Below are 14,780 nucleotides of genomic sequence, written 5' to 3' on the forward strand. Positions count from 1 at the left end.
CCCTTACTCCGTTGTGATTAGCTGTAGAGCTAGCAGATACACCCATTGAGGCCTGGCTGGGACAGAAGTCCTCCAGAGGAAATCATCTGAGTGGAGACTGAGGCCTCAGAACACGAATGAGGCATGGAGAGCGTTCCAAGCAGGGGGAGCCCCAGGCTTAGAGAACACAGCCAGGGTGACAGAGGTGAGGAAGGGCAAGCAGGCCAGGGCCGCATCGCTCAGGGGCTCACTGGATACAGACCAAGTGCACTTCAACAGGCCACGGGAGCAGGGGAAACCACTCATGTGCTGTGGGTAGAAAACAGCATCCCATCTGCAGGAGTATGAAAATGGATCAGGAAGCAGGAGAAATGAAAACCGAGAACGCAGCGGGATGAGAGACAGCGGGGGCTTCCACAGGGAGGGCAGCCCCTCAGCAGGGGAAGGACAGAGGCATTTCCGGCAGGGAGGTGACCAGGAACACAGCAAGGTAAGCAGGTGGCAGGTGGCATAGCTGTCCCGCTGGCAGGGGGTTGTAACTGTCCGTCAGGCATGTGTTCGTCCACTCAAATACCTCAGTGCCTATGCGGGCACAGGAGTGGGGGGGAGGGGCACATAAAGCACAAAATCCCTGCCCTTGAGGAAGTGACAGTCCCTGCAGTGACCCAGAGCGGGGCACAGGGGCCAGGTCATGGGACAGAACATGCTCAGCGCTGGTCACGTGGAAGGAGCCTTTAAGACTTGCAAACACTGAGAACCGGAAGGCTTAGACAGGTCTGGGCTGCAGCTGGAAACCGGAGAACTGTGAACGTAGAACGCTTTTAGTCTGACAACAGACGAGCCTGGAGATCACCTAGCAAGTTAAAATGTAGTTGGGTCGGGGGTCGAGGCAGAGCCTCTCAGTATGCCAACGTGTAGAAGGCCACTTTCGGAGAAGGAGCTGCCACCTGAGACTCACTACCAGGCAGAGGAGGGGAGGACTTTCCTCTGACCTTCCTTCGGGTCTAAACCAGACTCTCCGCTGAGAACTCCTTCGCGTCTGCTGTTGACACGTACCAACCTTTCCCAACCCTGACAGGGATTACGAAACCACACAACGACGCCAACTCATTTCTCACGGTGGCCTCGAACGCCCGGAAGGAATCTAGGTTAAACATGGCCGGACTCCTCAAGCAGTTAGAGGTTGAAAAGGGCAGGAGGGAAATCAAGCTGAGATGGCCCCTGGCCGGTTTTTCATCTTGCCCAAAATGAGAACAGCTCTTAACGCGACTTCACAGAGAATCCTCTCCCTCCAGAGCGTCTGATCTTTTCATTCATAGCAGAGCAGCTGAAGGTCAGACAACAGTCGATAACCAGCAAGTAACAAGACACTTCAGGGTCACCAACCTGACGTATGATTCTGACATAAGATATAAATACACAACAAACAGCTCATCTGCCCAGCTTTTTAGGAAAAGGAAATAATGTACTGAAAGTAGAAAAAAGAAGATAAATCTTAGCACTTCAAAACCAAGTTTTAAAATTTTAAGTGCAGAGCGTCTCACAAACGCTTTTCCAGCACTTGTAACAGAGCATATGCAACCTTCTAAGGACTGAGGGGCCAGATCTGCCCCTCTCGGGACAGCAACGCTCGTGCACGCTCCTGCATAAACACTGTGTTCTCTTCTAGTCCCAGCGGTTCTTTCTTGCCGCTGTTGTCAATTCAGCGATTACTCTGTATAAAACTAGCGTTGGAAGGTCACATAGTCAAAGGACCTAGCCTGGATGATACAAGCTGGTCTGAGGTTGTCGATACGGGACATGCAAGTTAAGAGTAACCCACAGGCAGATTCAGCTCATGCTGAAGACTCAGCCATCTTTAACCCCCATCCCTGGGTGAATCTAAAAAAGTGTCCACTGCAGAATATGGGTCAGAACAGTGAACTTCTGGTGTTCACTACCTATCATCCTGTTTGTCCTCCCCATGCTTAAATTCAAATGTCATCTTCTGTTTGGCTGGGAAAAAGGAAACGGGCCCAAGCACTTCTCATTGGATAACGAGTTCAAGTGAACTATGCTCCGACCGCCTTAACAAACACATTTCTACGGTTTTCAAAGCAATCTGTTCCATGTGTACGAGCGTTAGAAAATCCTAATGAGTAGAGTTCAGATTTCCTCTAAGGCCTAAATACCACACGTTAAAAGATCAGGTCCACGGTGACCCCTTACCTTCCTATAGTACTCTAGGAAACTGATTTCAGAGCCGTCTGCTTTCTTGAAGGTGCTCTTTGGATTCTGGTCCCAGTCGATATCATCTACTCTGTATGTTTTATTGTTATACCTATGAAATGATTGAGATTTACTGGTATTTGCTTGGAACATGCAGAGATATTATTAAAAAGAACCTAAATAGAGATAGTATGTAGTCCCTAAAAAATAAAGTTTCAAATAGCTTAGCGATATACAACGTCCTGGGGAGAAAAGGGAAATCTTCTCAAAGACCATGCTAGATGGGTGGGGAAGGGACTAAATTACTACCAGAAAACAAAGGCTGACAAAGATAAAAGTCATTAGATAGCCTTTTCAGACGACTGTACCCCCCGAGAACTCGTGTCTTGCGAAGGGTGACACACACCCCTCCCCGTTTTCATGCTCTTCCCACCAGTCAACTGTAGACCCTACTTTCGAACAGGATGGACCAGAAAGCCATGAGGTCTTAAGACTCGCAAAACGACCGCTGTGCATTTTTAAAAAAAGCCTTACTTGGTAAGAACAATTAAGCCTATCAGTTCTTTGGAAACTTGTTCTTGAAATTTATGCTCTTCTACTTGATGGTACAGGTTGAACATGAAATCTAACACGGTTTCACTCCGGAGGACCTTATGACTGACGTCGGTGCAAAGCATGATGTTGTTTTCGTACTGGAGGATGGAAGTGGTAAAGCCAGGCCAGATCACCAACCTGTCAAGCAGAATGAAGACATGAAGTGACCTCTAACGCCCAAACATGGTCTGCACGTATCACGTTGTCTTTTTCTCCTGTCTTAACCGGGTCTAAAGTACAAAAGTTCCTGAAGTGAGTAAATTTTGTTATTTCTAGGTTTCACGCGGTTCCATATAGAGACCCATCTTTTTAAGATCTCAACAACGAATGCTTCTTCATAACGTAATTTTTAAGTTCCATTTTGAATACACTCTGTTAAACTATTGCTGACGCTGGACTAAGCCTTAACAAAGTTGCCGATCTAACTGAAAGCACCTGTGATTACAAGCCTGACCCGTGTGGGCCGCACCTGAACGCACGCCATACAAAGGAACTTCTGAAGCAATCTCCTGAGCTCGTAAGTTTGGTTACCCGAGACCAAATACAAATGCTGGACAGCTCTTTATGCTTCCCCAGTGACAGATGGAGAGCATGTGATGTCTTTAAAGCCGAGTAATCCGGGAGGTCTCTTTTATTATTCGGACCAAGTTGAAACTTCACGTACCAGGACGGGCACCGCTAACAGCCCCCGTAGTCAATCTGATCGTCTCAAACTGCAGCACCCCTTTCCAAGTCCACGATTAAGCCCAAGGAATAGAAAGCTTCCGCCTTATACAAACCTGTGATTTGGAATATCAATTGGGTCACTTGGGTTATAATAATTCCGTCCAATTTGTTGTAAATTCATGATCTTCAAGAGCCTAGAAATTCAAAAGTCAGAACAGAGATGTGAATACTGACAAGTATCTCCAACACACAGGTCCTCACCGCACTGGTTTTTCAACTTTCCCCTTGATTTTTAATTTTTCTGTGTAGAGGGTTAGAAAACACTGACATACCTCCTGAAGATAATGTTATAGAACTGCAAACAAGTTGGTGATGTAGGTGGGAGCTCATTTGTTAAGGTGATCGTTATCCTCACGTGCTCTCCATTTCGGGTCTGACTAAATACTTCAGTAACCTGAAGCCGGAGCAGTGGAAAACCACACTTGTAATTATTAAAAGAAGTAAGCCCAATCACATAATTCCTGCTAATGAGGCAACGACAGGACTACAGAACAGTTTGAAATTAAAAAAAAAAACAAAGAAAAATGCTAGGAGAGGAAGAGTGGTTGCGGCCCGTGTTATAAATTCAATCGTGGGGCGCCTGGGGGGCTCCGTCGGTTAAGCGTCTGACTTCGGCTCAGGTCATGATCTCACGGTCCGTGGGTCTGAGCCCTGCGTCGGGCTCTGTGCGGACAGCGCAGAGCCTGGAGCCCGCTGCGGATTCTGTGTCTCCCTCTCTCTTTGACCCTCCCCTGCTCACCCTCATCTCTCAAAAATAAAAACGTTAAAAAAAGATTTATGAATGTAATCGTAATCAAGTTACTGGGTGGATCTGAAAATGAAACTGCCCAAGTCCCCCATGGGTTTATTACATGGAACATCAGACCGAAGGCCACTGGTGCTTCTCTAAAAGCTACCCTAGACTGTGGCAGTTCTGCTCTGAAGTGGGGAATCCATCACCCTCTCCCTGACCCGACGTTTTCAAATAACCTTGTGCTGTAGTCTTTTAGGTAAAAATAATATTGTTCCATCAAAAGCATGACACCTTCCAATTAAATCTTCATGTTGAAACAGAAGAGCTGAGCGGAGTCTTCTGGCCTCCATCAGCGGGTTATAGTCAATGTGATACTGGTACAAGGCCCACTGGGGACGGGACGTCAGTCGAAAATGGTTAGTGCTCAGCCTTACTATAATACCTGAAGACCCTGCAAAAAGGAAGTCGCATTTGATTAACAAGTTTCGTCTTCCCTGAACTCCTTCCTACTGTGGCAAACAGACACGGTTCTGCAAACACAAGGCTGGGAATAGTACAGGACACTAGAGTTCTCAGACATCTGACTTGGAGGACCACTGTCCTGTCCGGGGAAGTTCCTAAAAGCATACATTTAGGAGTAAATCCCCCTCAGACTAAGCAACGTACAACAGAACCAACCAAACCTATGGCAAAACCCTCTACGAGAAAAACGTTATCTACATCACATGTAATAAAAGACTGCAATGCAGCTGAAGACCTCTGTAACTTATTTCGTCAGAGCAGAGAGAGAGGGGGAAGTGGAACAGCCACGTGGCACCCTGAGTAGATGCAGATGCGCCTCTCCTCCCCAGGACCGCGTCACGCGTGGATGTGCGAAGCGCGGAGCCTCAATTCAGCGTCCTACGTACTTGAAACGTAATCTCGTGAACACTGTGTTCTTCATAATCACTTACCTGTCTTTGATTCTCTAACGTGGTCTAGGTTCTGTCTTGTGTTAACACCAAGGTCATGAAAGTCTCTACGACGACCTCCCCTCTCTGCTAACGATAACTCCTGAAATCCAGCGGATATCTGGAGGTCTTAAAAAAAAAAAAAAGAAGAAATTATACACACAGTAACGTGAAACACGAAATAAACGACAACAGCATCAACACCCCAAATGATGCCATATGAGACCCGAAAGCTACTGAGGTGCTAAAGATCACGTAGAAGGGTCCCGTCAAAGGGTTTTAGGTATCTCTGGCCATCACAACATCCTAGCTAGGACTTCTCCTATAAAGCCTTTCTCGCCGTGGCCTAGCCAAGCTCTGCCGCTCCCCCATGGGACATACGTACCGTTAAAGGATTAAGACAACTGGACGGAGATTCAACAACTCAGGAGTACCTTTGTTGACTAGGAAGTTATTCTTCTCGAATCTAACTTCTGAACAACCTAAGGACCTTTTTATCAGTAATTTTCACAGCTTTATGATACAATTATAGCTACAGGAATTAGTGGTTCCTATGTTTCAACGTGTACCCTGAAATAGAAAATACAGGTCTAAAGCATAATTTCCTCACTAATTCCTTGAACACCCAGCATAACAGATGGAACCTCGTGGTGCCTGTCCCATGGCCATCATGCACCTGTCCTTTTGGGACAGGTTAACTATCAGCTCATGCTTAGTTGCAAAAACTGCTTATAATATCCAAAATCATTAAAGCTTTCAATTTTTACAACACATGGAAGCAGCTCATATCACAGTATGATGTGGGCCCAAGAATGAACACGGGCTTTGTGGTCGCGTGTTAGAATTCTAGCTTTCAGTTAATCGGCATGATACTTCATGTACTAGAGCCTTCAGCCTTCCCAACCTCTCAGCCTTCTTTTTTAAAATACCTTACTTAGGGAACAACGTACCTAAAAGACTAGAATTCCACCTTATCTGCAGGCAAGGACGGCGGAGGAGACTTAAGCAGAAACTTCGGGGAAAGCACCCTGGGAGGAGAGCCAGTGGCTGGCGTTTACATTCTCTGTGCCCCTGCCTGCCAATCTTGCCTGGACTCTGGTCGTGATCACCAAATGTATGTCTTAATGACAAGAAGTTGGGACAAAAGAACAAAGTGACTGAAGAACCCAGTCTTCTTCTGGTGGCAAGTTCCAAATTCAGCACCCAATTGCCAACTTCTGGACTTCTCATTAGAGGACACAGCGGCTTGGGGCACCTGGGTGGCGCAGTCGGTTAAGCGTCCGACTTCAGCCAGGTCACGATCTCGCGGTCCGGGAGTTCGAGCCCCGCGTCAGGCTCTGGGCTGATGGCTCAGAGCCTGGAGCCTGTTTCCGATTCTGTGTCTCCCTCTCTCTCTGCCCCTCCCCCATTCATGCTCTGTCTCTCTCTGTCCCAAAAATAAATAAACGTTGAAAAAAAAAAATTTTAAAAAAAGAGGACACAGCGGCTTGAGGAAAATATCGGGTTCCTGAAACACCTTGGAAACCAGTTATTCTAACATCAGCTTCAACTTCTTTACGTGGAAAAGTGAGGAACTTTACGGGTATGTTGTATGTTTTAAGTGAGAATATGATTTATAAAACTCCTCAAAGGTGTTGCTAAACATGTTGATTATTGTACCTCACGATATTCAGGGGCCCTATTTCAAAGTCCTTTAGGGTTGCCTGGGTGGCTCACTCAGTGGAGCATCCAGGTTTCAATTTCAGCTCAGGTCATGATCTCACAGTTGGGACTGAACCCCGTGTCAGGCTCCCTGCTGACAGTGCGGAGCCTGCTTGGGATTCTCTTACTCTCTCTGCCCCTTTCCTGCTCTCATGTGCACGAGTGCTCTCTCTAATGAATACGCTTTTTTCTTAAAGATAAAAAATCCTTTAAATATTTAACTATTTTTGTCTCCTTTGGTGAATTTTTTATCCCCAAAACTTTCAAATTAGAGAATCCTCGGCACTGGGTGATTAACTGTATACTAACACAGGTCAACCGTCCTGAATCCAACTTAGTAACAATGACAGGTCACAGTGGCTTTTTTCTCCTGAAAAAAATCTGAGTTTGTCTTAAAATTGCATTCCAGATACAAAAACCCAACTGTAAGTTTCTGAATATAAATAATGAAGTCCATTCCCCTCTCTACACACAGTATTGCTATCACATTTAGCGACAGCATAACTGTCAACCTGTAAAGAGAACAGGTTTCAGAACGAATAAAACTGTAAACCTTGCTAATTGTTAACATACCTCATCTTATTGTGCTTTGCAGGTAGTTTTTACAATTGACGCCTTGTGGCAACCCTGCATCAAACAAGTCTGCTGGGGTCATTTCTCCAACATTTGCTCATTTCATTTCTGTGTCACGTTTCAGTAATTCTCACAACGTCTCAAACTTTTTGCTATTGTATTTGTTACACTGATTTGTGATCAGTAACTACAACTTGCTGAAAACTCAAATGATGGTTGGCGCTTTTTAGCAGTGTTTTCGAATTAGGTACATACACTGGACACAATGCTGTTGCACACTTAGCAGACGACAGCAGTGCGAACAGTTCTTCCATGCACGCCGGCAAACCCAACGATTCACACGACTCGCCTTGTTCCAGCTGCTGTATTGCAGCGTCTGGAACCGGGCCTGCCGTATCTCTGAGGTCCACCTAGAACCTCCCCCTCCGAGCAGCTGCTCGAACGACTAAAACTACACAAACTACACGTTAGGCCTCGCTACTCTTCTACTACAGAGTCCCTGGGAATGAAAATCAATAAACAAGGTTTACTGACAATAAACCTAACTTGTCACTTCAGTTTCTAAAACCTAGTAGATTCGTGAACATTTGGGGCAAGCAGTTCCCAGTGAAGTGAAATGACGACCCTCCCCAAAGCAGTGAGATGACATAATTTGTTATTCCAAGTACTATTTAATCCTCACAATGGTCCTTAAAGTTAGATGCTACCTTTCTATAGATGGGAAACTGAGTTTCACAAAATTTAAGTTCATGCACAACGGTTAATGATTAATAACGGTCAATATAGAGCATGTTTAAGAAATTAACGTATTTCCCACAATCTTACCGTAATTTTAAGGCTGCAACGGTAGGGAAATGTTTTTGAAACAACTTTAGCAAATCTAGCTGTTGGCGAACACACTGACCATGTCGAGTACTCTAAGTTTCGAAGGAACAAAGGCATCAAATATAGAAGAGGAAGTGACTGCCTAACACCCTATAAATTTAGAGAGATTAATGCCTATAAATGAATTCTCATCAGGCAGCTTAAAAAACAAAACATCACATATCAGAATAGTTAACAGGTAATTGGATACATAACAAAAGACCATTCCAGACTTCTCACTGACTCTTCAAATGTAGCACTATTTTTAATTTTTTAATGTTTATTTCTTTCTGAGAGAGAGAGAGAGAGAGAGAGAGAGAGAAAGCGTGAGCAGGGGAGGAGCAGAGAGAGCGGGAGACACAGAATCTGAAGCAGGATCCACGCTCTGAGCTGTCAGCACAGAGCCTTGTGCAGGGCTTGAACCCACAAACTGCAAGACCATGACCTGAGCCGAAGTCGGACGCTTAAACAACTGAGCCACCCGGGTGCCCCTCAAATGTAGCACTATTAACTGACATTTTCCCTCAAACGTTTCTGAACAAAAACACACACATACTCACGTATTCATTAAAAATACAAAGATCACGCTGACTCACCACCCGATCCTGTCTGCTGTAGCCCAGGCGAGGGTCTACACCCCTGAGCGTGGTAACAAGGTGCCGTGCCGTTAGTGCGACAGTTCTCTCCGACCCTTTGGGCAGGCACTCCCAGTGTGGGGCAGGGTGTGTGACGGCCCTTACACGGTCATGCCGTCCCTGCCCCGGTCCGTCGGGTGCACTCCCAGGAGGGGACGTGCTAACGACAGGGCACCGTCACGGCTGCTACACGTTACAAAAGTCGGTACAACCGTACAACCCCTCAGGGAGGACAGTGCCGGCCTGACAACCACCAACATCGGCAAAGCGGTAAGACAGAACAACAGACAGGTAAACAAAATGTTCGTTTGATTTCACTTTCTTTCACGAGGCTTACTGTTTTCATTAGTCTTTGCGGTTCTCAGTGCACTGCCCTCCCCTTTCCTCTGCCCGCCTCCCTGCAGCCTGTCAGACATCACGGGTTTTATAGGAGCGTTGTGTGGGCCACAGACCCAGCCCCACCATCACTTCCCCAAGTTTCCGGGCTTCTGACACGGACGGCGGCTGTCACGGCACCGTTTACGTGGCTCTGACACCACAGACTCATCCAGGGGCTCCTCTGACGTTTGCGGATCTCACTGGGTAGGACCAGACCTCTGGAGTACTTGGGGGCGTCACCCACGGAGCAAAGCCGGGCACAAGCTTCGCCCCGTCACCAGCCGTCCCCACGCTAGTTCACGGAACAGCCCGTCTCCCGTGGCCGCCCCGGCAGGAAAGCTGGCGTCATTACGTCAGGTCCCGCGTGTACGGGGGAGCCTGTCCTACACTGAAACCGAACTTGACTGCTGAAGAATCTTACGTCAAGCGCCCGAGTAATCCAGGTTTGTAACAAAGTAACGAAAAAGCACAATTTCTGGAATCAGAACTGGTGTTCTGACCTCACCCGCTGGCGCAACTTTGGCCCCCAGTTTCTGTGCCCGAGAAACGGGGGGAGCCAACACAACACATACGACACCGTGTCCTGCAAAGCAAAGTCAGAAACGTTACAGGTGGTCTAGCTTTTGGTGAAATTACTAAAGATGCCCAAAGAACGTTCTAAGTGGCTCATCGGCGAAGAAGCAGACGTAGGATTGGTCCAGAACTACTTTGTTTTTTTTTTTGTTTTTTTTTTTTTTAATTTTTTTTTTCAACGTTTATTTATTTTTGGGACAGAGAGAGACAGAGCATGAACGGGGGAGGGGCAGAGAGAGAGGGAGACACAGAATCAGAAGCAGGCTCCAGGCTCTGAGCCATCAGCCCAGAGCCCGACGCGGGGCTCGAACTCACGGACCACGAGATCGTGACCTGGCTGAAGTCGGACGCTTAACCGACTGCGCCACCCAGGCGCCCCCAGAACTACTTTGTGAGAGCCACTCTGGGGGCCTGGCGAGGACACGCGCTTTCGTTTCCAAGAAGGAGAGAAACCCCGTGGCGCCCCACACAGCCCGAGCGCGCCCGTCATACTTTAGAGGACCGTGGCTTTTCATCGTAAGCAGTCTGCACAGCGGCGGCCGTGCCAGGGCCACCGCGCGCGCGCGAAGTGTTTTTACCCTCCTTTCACCTTGTGACTTGGCCGGCGCTCCGCCTGCTCCTCTCTGTCGTCCACGGCCGACTAACTCCCCCTCTGCTGCCGGCTGCTGAGGCCGAGGCTGGACGAAGCCAGGGGGCTGACTCTATAGGTACATGCAAATAAACAGCAGGCTTTTCACGTCAAAGGTCACACAACAGAGGAAACCGTCTTAAACACGACTGAGACACTCAAACACAAGTCATCTAAATTAGAAAACTAACGCTGTGTTCCCACAGAGCAGTTTCCTCAAAAACGGTCACTAAAGAACCAACTCTTAAGATCCTCAGGAAAGGGAACATGATCGTCTTAGTTCTCCTCCCTTGTCCCTCACAGGACAGTCTCTTCAACTTATTTTCAACAGCCTAAGTTGATAAAGATTTAACAGATTTGGGGCGCCTGGGTGGCTCAGTCGGTTAAGCGTCTGACTTCGGTTCACGTCATGATCTCACGTTTTGTGAGTTCGAGCCCCAGGCCGGGCTCTGTACTGACAGCCCAGAGCCCGGAGCCTGTTTCGGATTCTGTGTCTCCTTCTCTCTGCCCCTCCCCCCCTCTGTCTCTCAAAAATAAACATTAAAGAAAAGTTTAAAGAGCAGATTTAACAGATTTTTGTTTCCTAAAGGTCGTTTCTGCAGTTAGAAATGGTAAAGCACTCACAGCAGGGGCCCCCACGTGCTGCACCGTCTCCTGGCCGCAAGCCCTTCCTCGTGCTCTCGCTCTGGCTCGCCCGGTCATTTTTCTTCCTTGAGAGGAGATAATCACAAACACAATACTCAATGTGCACAATTTGACTGTTTCTACGACGTGACCTTTAAACTTCAAGATTCTAAAAGAAGCTCCTGAATTACCACGTATCTTCCTAACCTGTCCTCTAACGAACTCAAGCGCTGGCAGGACCACCTGTTTTAACCGGTATCTCATTTTCATTGCACTACTGGGTTTTTTTAATAGTTAAAAGTTTACTCGTTTTGAGAGAGAGGGAATGCAAATGCAGGAGAGGCAGAAAGGGAAAGAGGGGGACAGAGAGAATGCCACATGGGCTCTGTGCTGACAAAACAGAGCGGGGGCTCGAACTCGCAAATCGCGGGATCAGGACCTGAGCCAAAGCTGGACACTTAACCGACTGAGCCCCCCAGGCGCCCTGAATTATCGTCTTATACAGACGCAGGGAGAAAACTGTTAAGAAACGTCTGAGGGTGGGGACTAGCTCTTTCACATCCGGACACGTATCTAGGACACCGGGCACTGGTGGCACGGGCAGGCCCTTCACGGAATTCACGCGCGTGCGCGCACACCCGTAGCACAGCTTCTGGGATCTCCCCGCAGGTTCACGTGTGAATGCACCCAAACTAGTGTCTGTTACAGCACATCACTCGTGCTCCAGACTCTCTCTCTCGGTGAGCAGCACAACCACCCACTGCCTCTAGGGAAAAAGGACGGAGTCGTTTAACTACTCCTTTATTGCTCTTGCTACTTCTGACCCAACACTTCTCTCCGACACCGTGTTCGCAAGGCCCTGGGGGCCAGGACGGTGCTGGGCGTCAGAGACATTACCACGCCAAGTTTCCCCACCCACTCACCCCCACCAGAGTGGACAGCAGTATCGTCGGGTTGTTAAGGTGTAGACCTCAGAGCTAGTCTGCCCCAACCCCACTCCTTCACAGAAGTGACCTTGAGCACATCACATAACCTTGACTCCTCTCTGATCTGCGATAGGGAGTTAATAACCTACCACACAGGTCCAGTGTGCGGTTCAAGTGAGAACACACATGAGGCACTTGACACACAGTGAACGTTCAACATCAGCTGTAGTAGGAAAGGCACGCGAAATTGAGCTACAAATTTTTTAAAGCTTAACACAGCAAATAAACAACGTTCTCATACAAAAAGCAAGCAGGAACTGATTTACACACTGAAGTGTGCCTCCAATGGAGCTAGCACTTACACGGAGCTGGAAGATTAGAACTGGAAGGGAGACGGTGCCTGTCTTCCCCAGCAGGGCGAGGTGCTGAGTGTGGCTGGTCGGCAGGACTGGGAGCCGCCCGGGGACTCCAGGTACCCGGGAAGGAAAGCTGGTGAGCTCGGAGGCAGGCACAGATCCGAATGCACAGGGCCCTGCAGGCAACGGGGTGGGGTGCCACGAAGGTTCTAATTACAGAGGGGCGGGCTGTGACACTTACATTTAAGATCACTCTGCTTCACATCACATTTTCATCTTTTTTTCCAGTTTGAACAGCTTCTAAAATCCTTGCTGTACGAGGGCCTTCCTAGAAAGACCAACCTAATGACATCCTCCAACTGGGAAACCCCTCTTTGACTTCCTGTTGTGTTCCACGGGATCGGAAGCAAATCCTCAAACTTACCAAATTGTAGAAACCTTCACGATCTGATTCTAAGTCAGCCATCTCCAAAGCAGCTTACAAAACATCATTTGCGAGGGGCCCACGTATCAGAACCCGTGTTTAATGCCGTCTTCAACTACCGCGCATATACTGCCTGTATCAGGACAATGGCTGTGCGCACCTAACTCCCGCCCTGGGCCTACTGGCATACGTGCTCAGGGCGCTTACTAAAGGGGTACAGAATGAGACTTTTCTTTCCCGCACGCACCCCAGTAAATTCCACCATTCACCTTGTACCACGGGGTGCCCTACCTCCTCCACACGGCTGTGGTCCCACCAGCATTACTGCAGCTACCGCACAGCCCAATAATTCCCTCCCTCACTAGACGCAGACGCTGGTCCTAGTCAGTCCTGCGCACCTGCCCGGCCCAAGTGCACGTCTGGGGTTTCTTTTTAAGCCTGGTAAAAAGCTGAACTGCCACCTCCAACAGAAAACGTTTTCCTAGCGCACTTCTCAGAACGTGATCTCTCTCTCTCAGCAACACCTAGAACTTGTTGGAAACGCCAGTTAGACAGGGGGGTTCCCTGCTCCCAGACCCACGGGGTCCACGGCTCGTTTCAGCAGGCCTCCAGGTGATTCTCACCATCACCCAAGACAACCACGTAACCACACACAGGTGGGGTGTGCAGACCCCGTGCTGGGCTGGCCGGTACAGCTGTGGTTCTCGGCTACATCCTTCCAACCTCAGGGCGCCCCAGAACGGGAGACGAGTTAGATAGTCACTTTCAAGTAAGACTTGGAGGCGATGCTTCTAATCATCATCCCAGCTAGAAACCACACCGGGTGAAACTGTGCTCCATCCAGAGGCAATGCAATCCCAGCACCTGCCCCCAAACGAGAGCTGCCCCGGCCCCTGTGGACTGGAGACCGGTCCAGACCAACCCCCTAAGAAGGGCCCCCTGAGCTCCCCCGACCCGGACAGTGCCACTCTCCTCACCCTGGGCAGTAACGGGGAATGCCCTCCTGACAGGGGCAGTGCCCCCTCAACCCAGGCGTGTCCAGGAATGCCTCCCGACCCAGAAAGTGCCCCCCCAACCCAGGCAATGTTCAGGAATACCCTCCGACCCAAACAGTGTCTGGGAATGTCCCCCAAACCAGACGGTGCCCCCCAACCCAAGTGGCACCCAAGATCGCCCTTCCCTGACCTCGGAAGTGTCCAGGAATGCCCCCTGACCCAGATAGGGCCCCCCGACCCAGGCAGTGTCCAGGAATGCCCTTCCCTGATCCCGGAAGTGTCCAGGAATGCCCCCTGACCCAGATAGGGCCCCCCAAACCCGGGCAGTGTCCAGAAATGCCCTCTGACCCAGACACTACCCTCCCGAACCCGGGCAGCGTCCAGGAATACCCCCCTGACCTCGCAAGTGGCCTCCAGTCCCCAGCAGTGTCCGGATATGCGCCCCCCCCCCCCGCACTCCCCGCCCCTGGGCCTGTCCCTTCCCCACCGGCGAGGCCCCCTCCAACCCCTGCGTCATCGTCGCCGCGGTGCCCGGCCTCACCAGGCCCAGAGGCTGCAGGTACAGGGAAGCAGACACGCCGTGCGGGCCCCGCGACCCCCAGCCCCTCGCCTCACCTCCACCGACCGAACCGCGCCAACCGTCACCGCACGCCGGATCCCTCCGCGCCGGGACTTCGCGCCCCGATGCCCACCCCAGTGACCTGGCGCCCCTCGGCCCGCGAAGCCCTGCCGCTCGCCGTCGCCACCAGCCGGGGCTCCCACCTGCCGGCGGTTGCGGGGCGCGGACTCCCACCGAAGGAGCGCGGCGTTCCTTTTCTGGGCGGATGAACACTTCCGCCTGGCGGTGAGCCCGTCTGCACGTGACACCCGGCTAACGGCGCCGCCGCGAGGACGTGCGCGTGCTGCGCCCTGA

At 49.8% G+C, this 14,780-nt stretch overlaps 1 protein-coding gene across 2 annotated transcripts in view; it reads right to left on the reverse strand.

Annotated features, from left to right (window-relative positions):
- The window catches only part of PIWIL1 (piwi like RNA-mediated gene silencing 1), a 31,042-nt gene extending 16,556 nt beyond the window's left edge, over positions 1-14,486 (reverse strand). For both annotated transcript variants that reach the window (XM_047828689.1, XM_047828690.1), the window contains exons 1-10: positions 14,409-14,486; positions 12,455-12,624; positions 11,167-11,252; positions 10,504-10,615; positions 5,194-5,319; positions 4,477-4,691; positions 3,780-3,901; positions 3,561-3,641; positions 2,722-2,919; positions 2,188-2,299 (exon numbers count right to left, since the gene is read on the reverse strand). In XM_047828689.1, the coding sequence (XP_047684645.1) occupies positions 2,188-2,299; positions 2,722-2,919; positions 3,561-3,641; positions 3,780-3,901; positions 4,477-4,691; positions 5,194-5,319; positions 10,504-10,615; positions 11,167-11,244 (1,044 nt within the window). In that variant the 5' untranslated portion in view covers positions 11,245-11,252; positions 12,455-12,624; positions 14,409-14,486. The remainder of the gene's footprint in view (positions 1-2,187; positions 2,300-2,721; positions 2,920-3,560; positions 3,642-3,779; positions 3,902-4,476; positions 4,692-5,193; positions 5,320-10,503; positions 10,616-11,166; positions 11,253-12,454; positions 12,625-14,408) is intronic.
- Positions 14,487-14,780: the final 294 nt, after the last annotated feature.

Source organism: Prionailurus viverrinus, chromosome D3, assembly GCF_022837055.1.
Source record: "Prionailurus viverrinus isolate Anna chromosome D3, UM_Priviv_1.0, whole genome shotgun sequence".
NCBI lineage: Eukaryota > Metazoa > Chordata > Mammalia > Carnivora > Felidae > Prionailurus > Prionailurus viverrinus.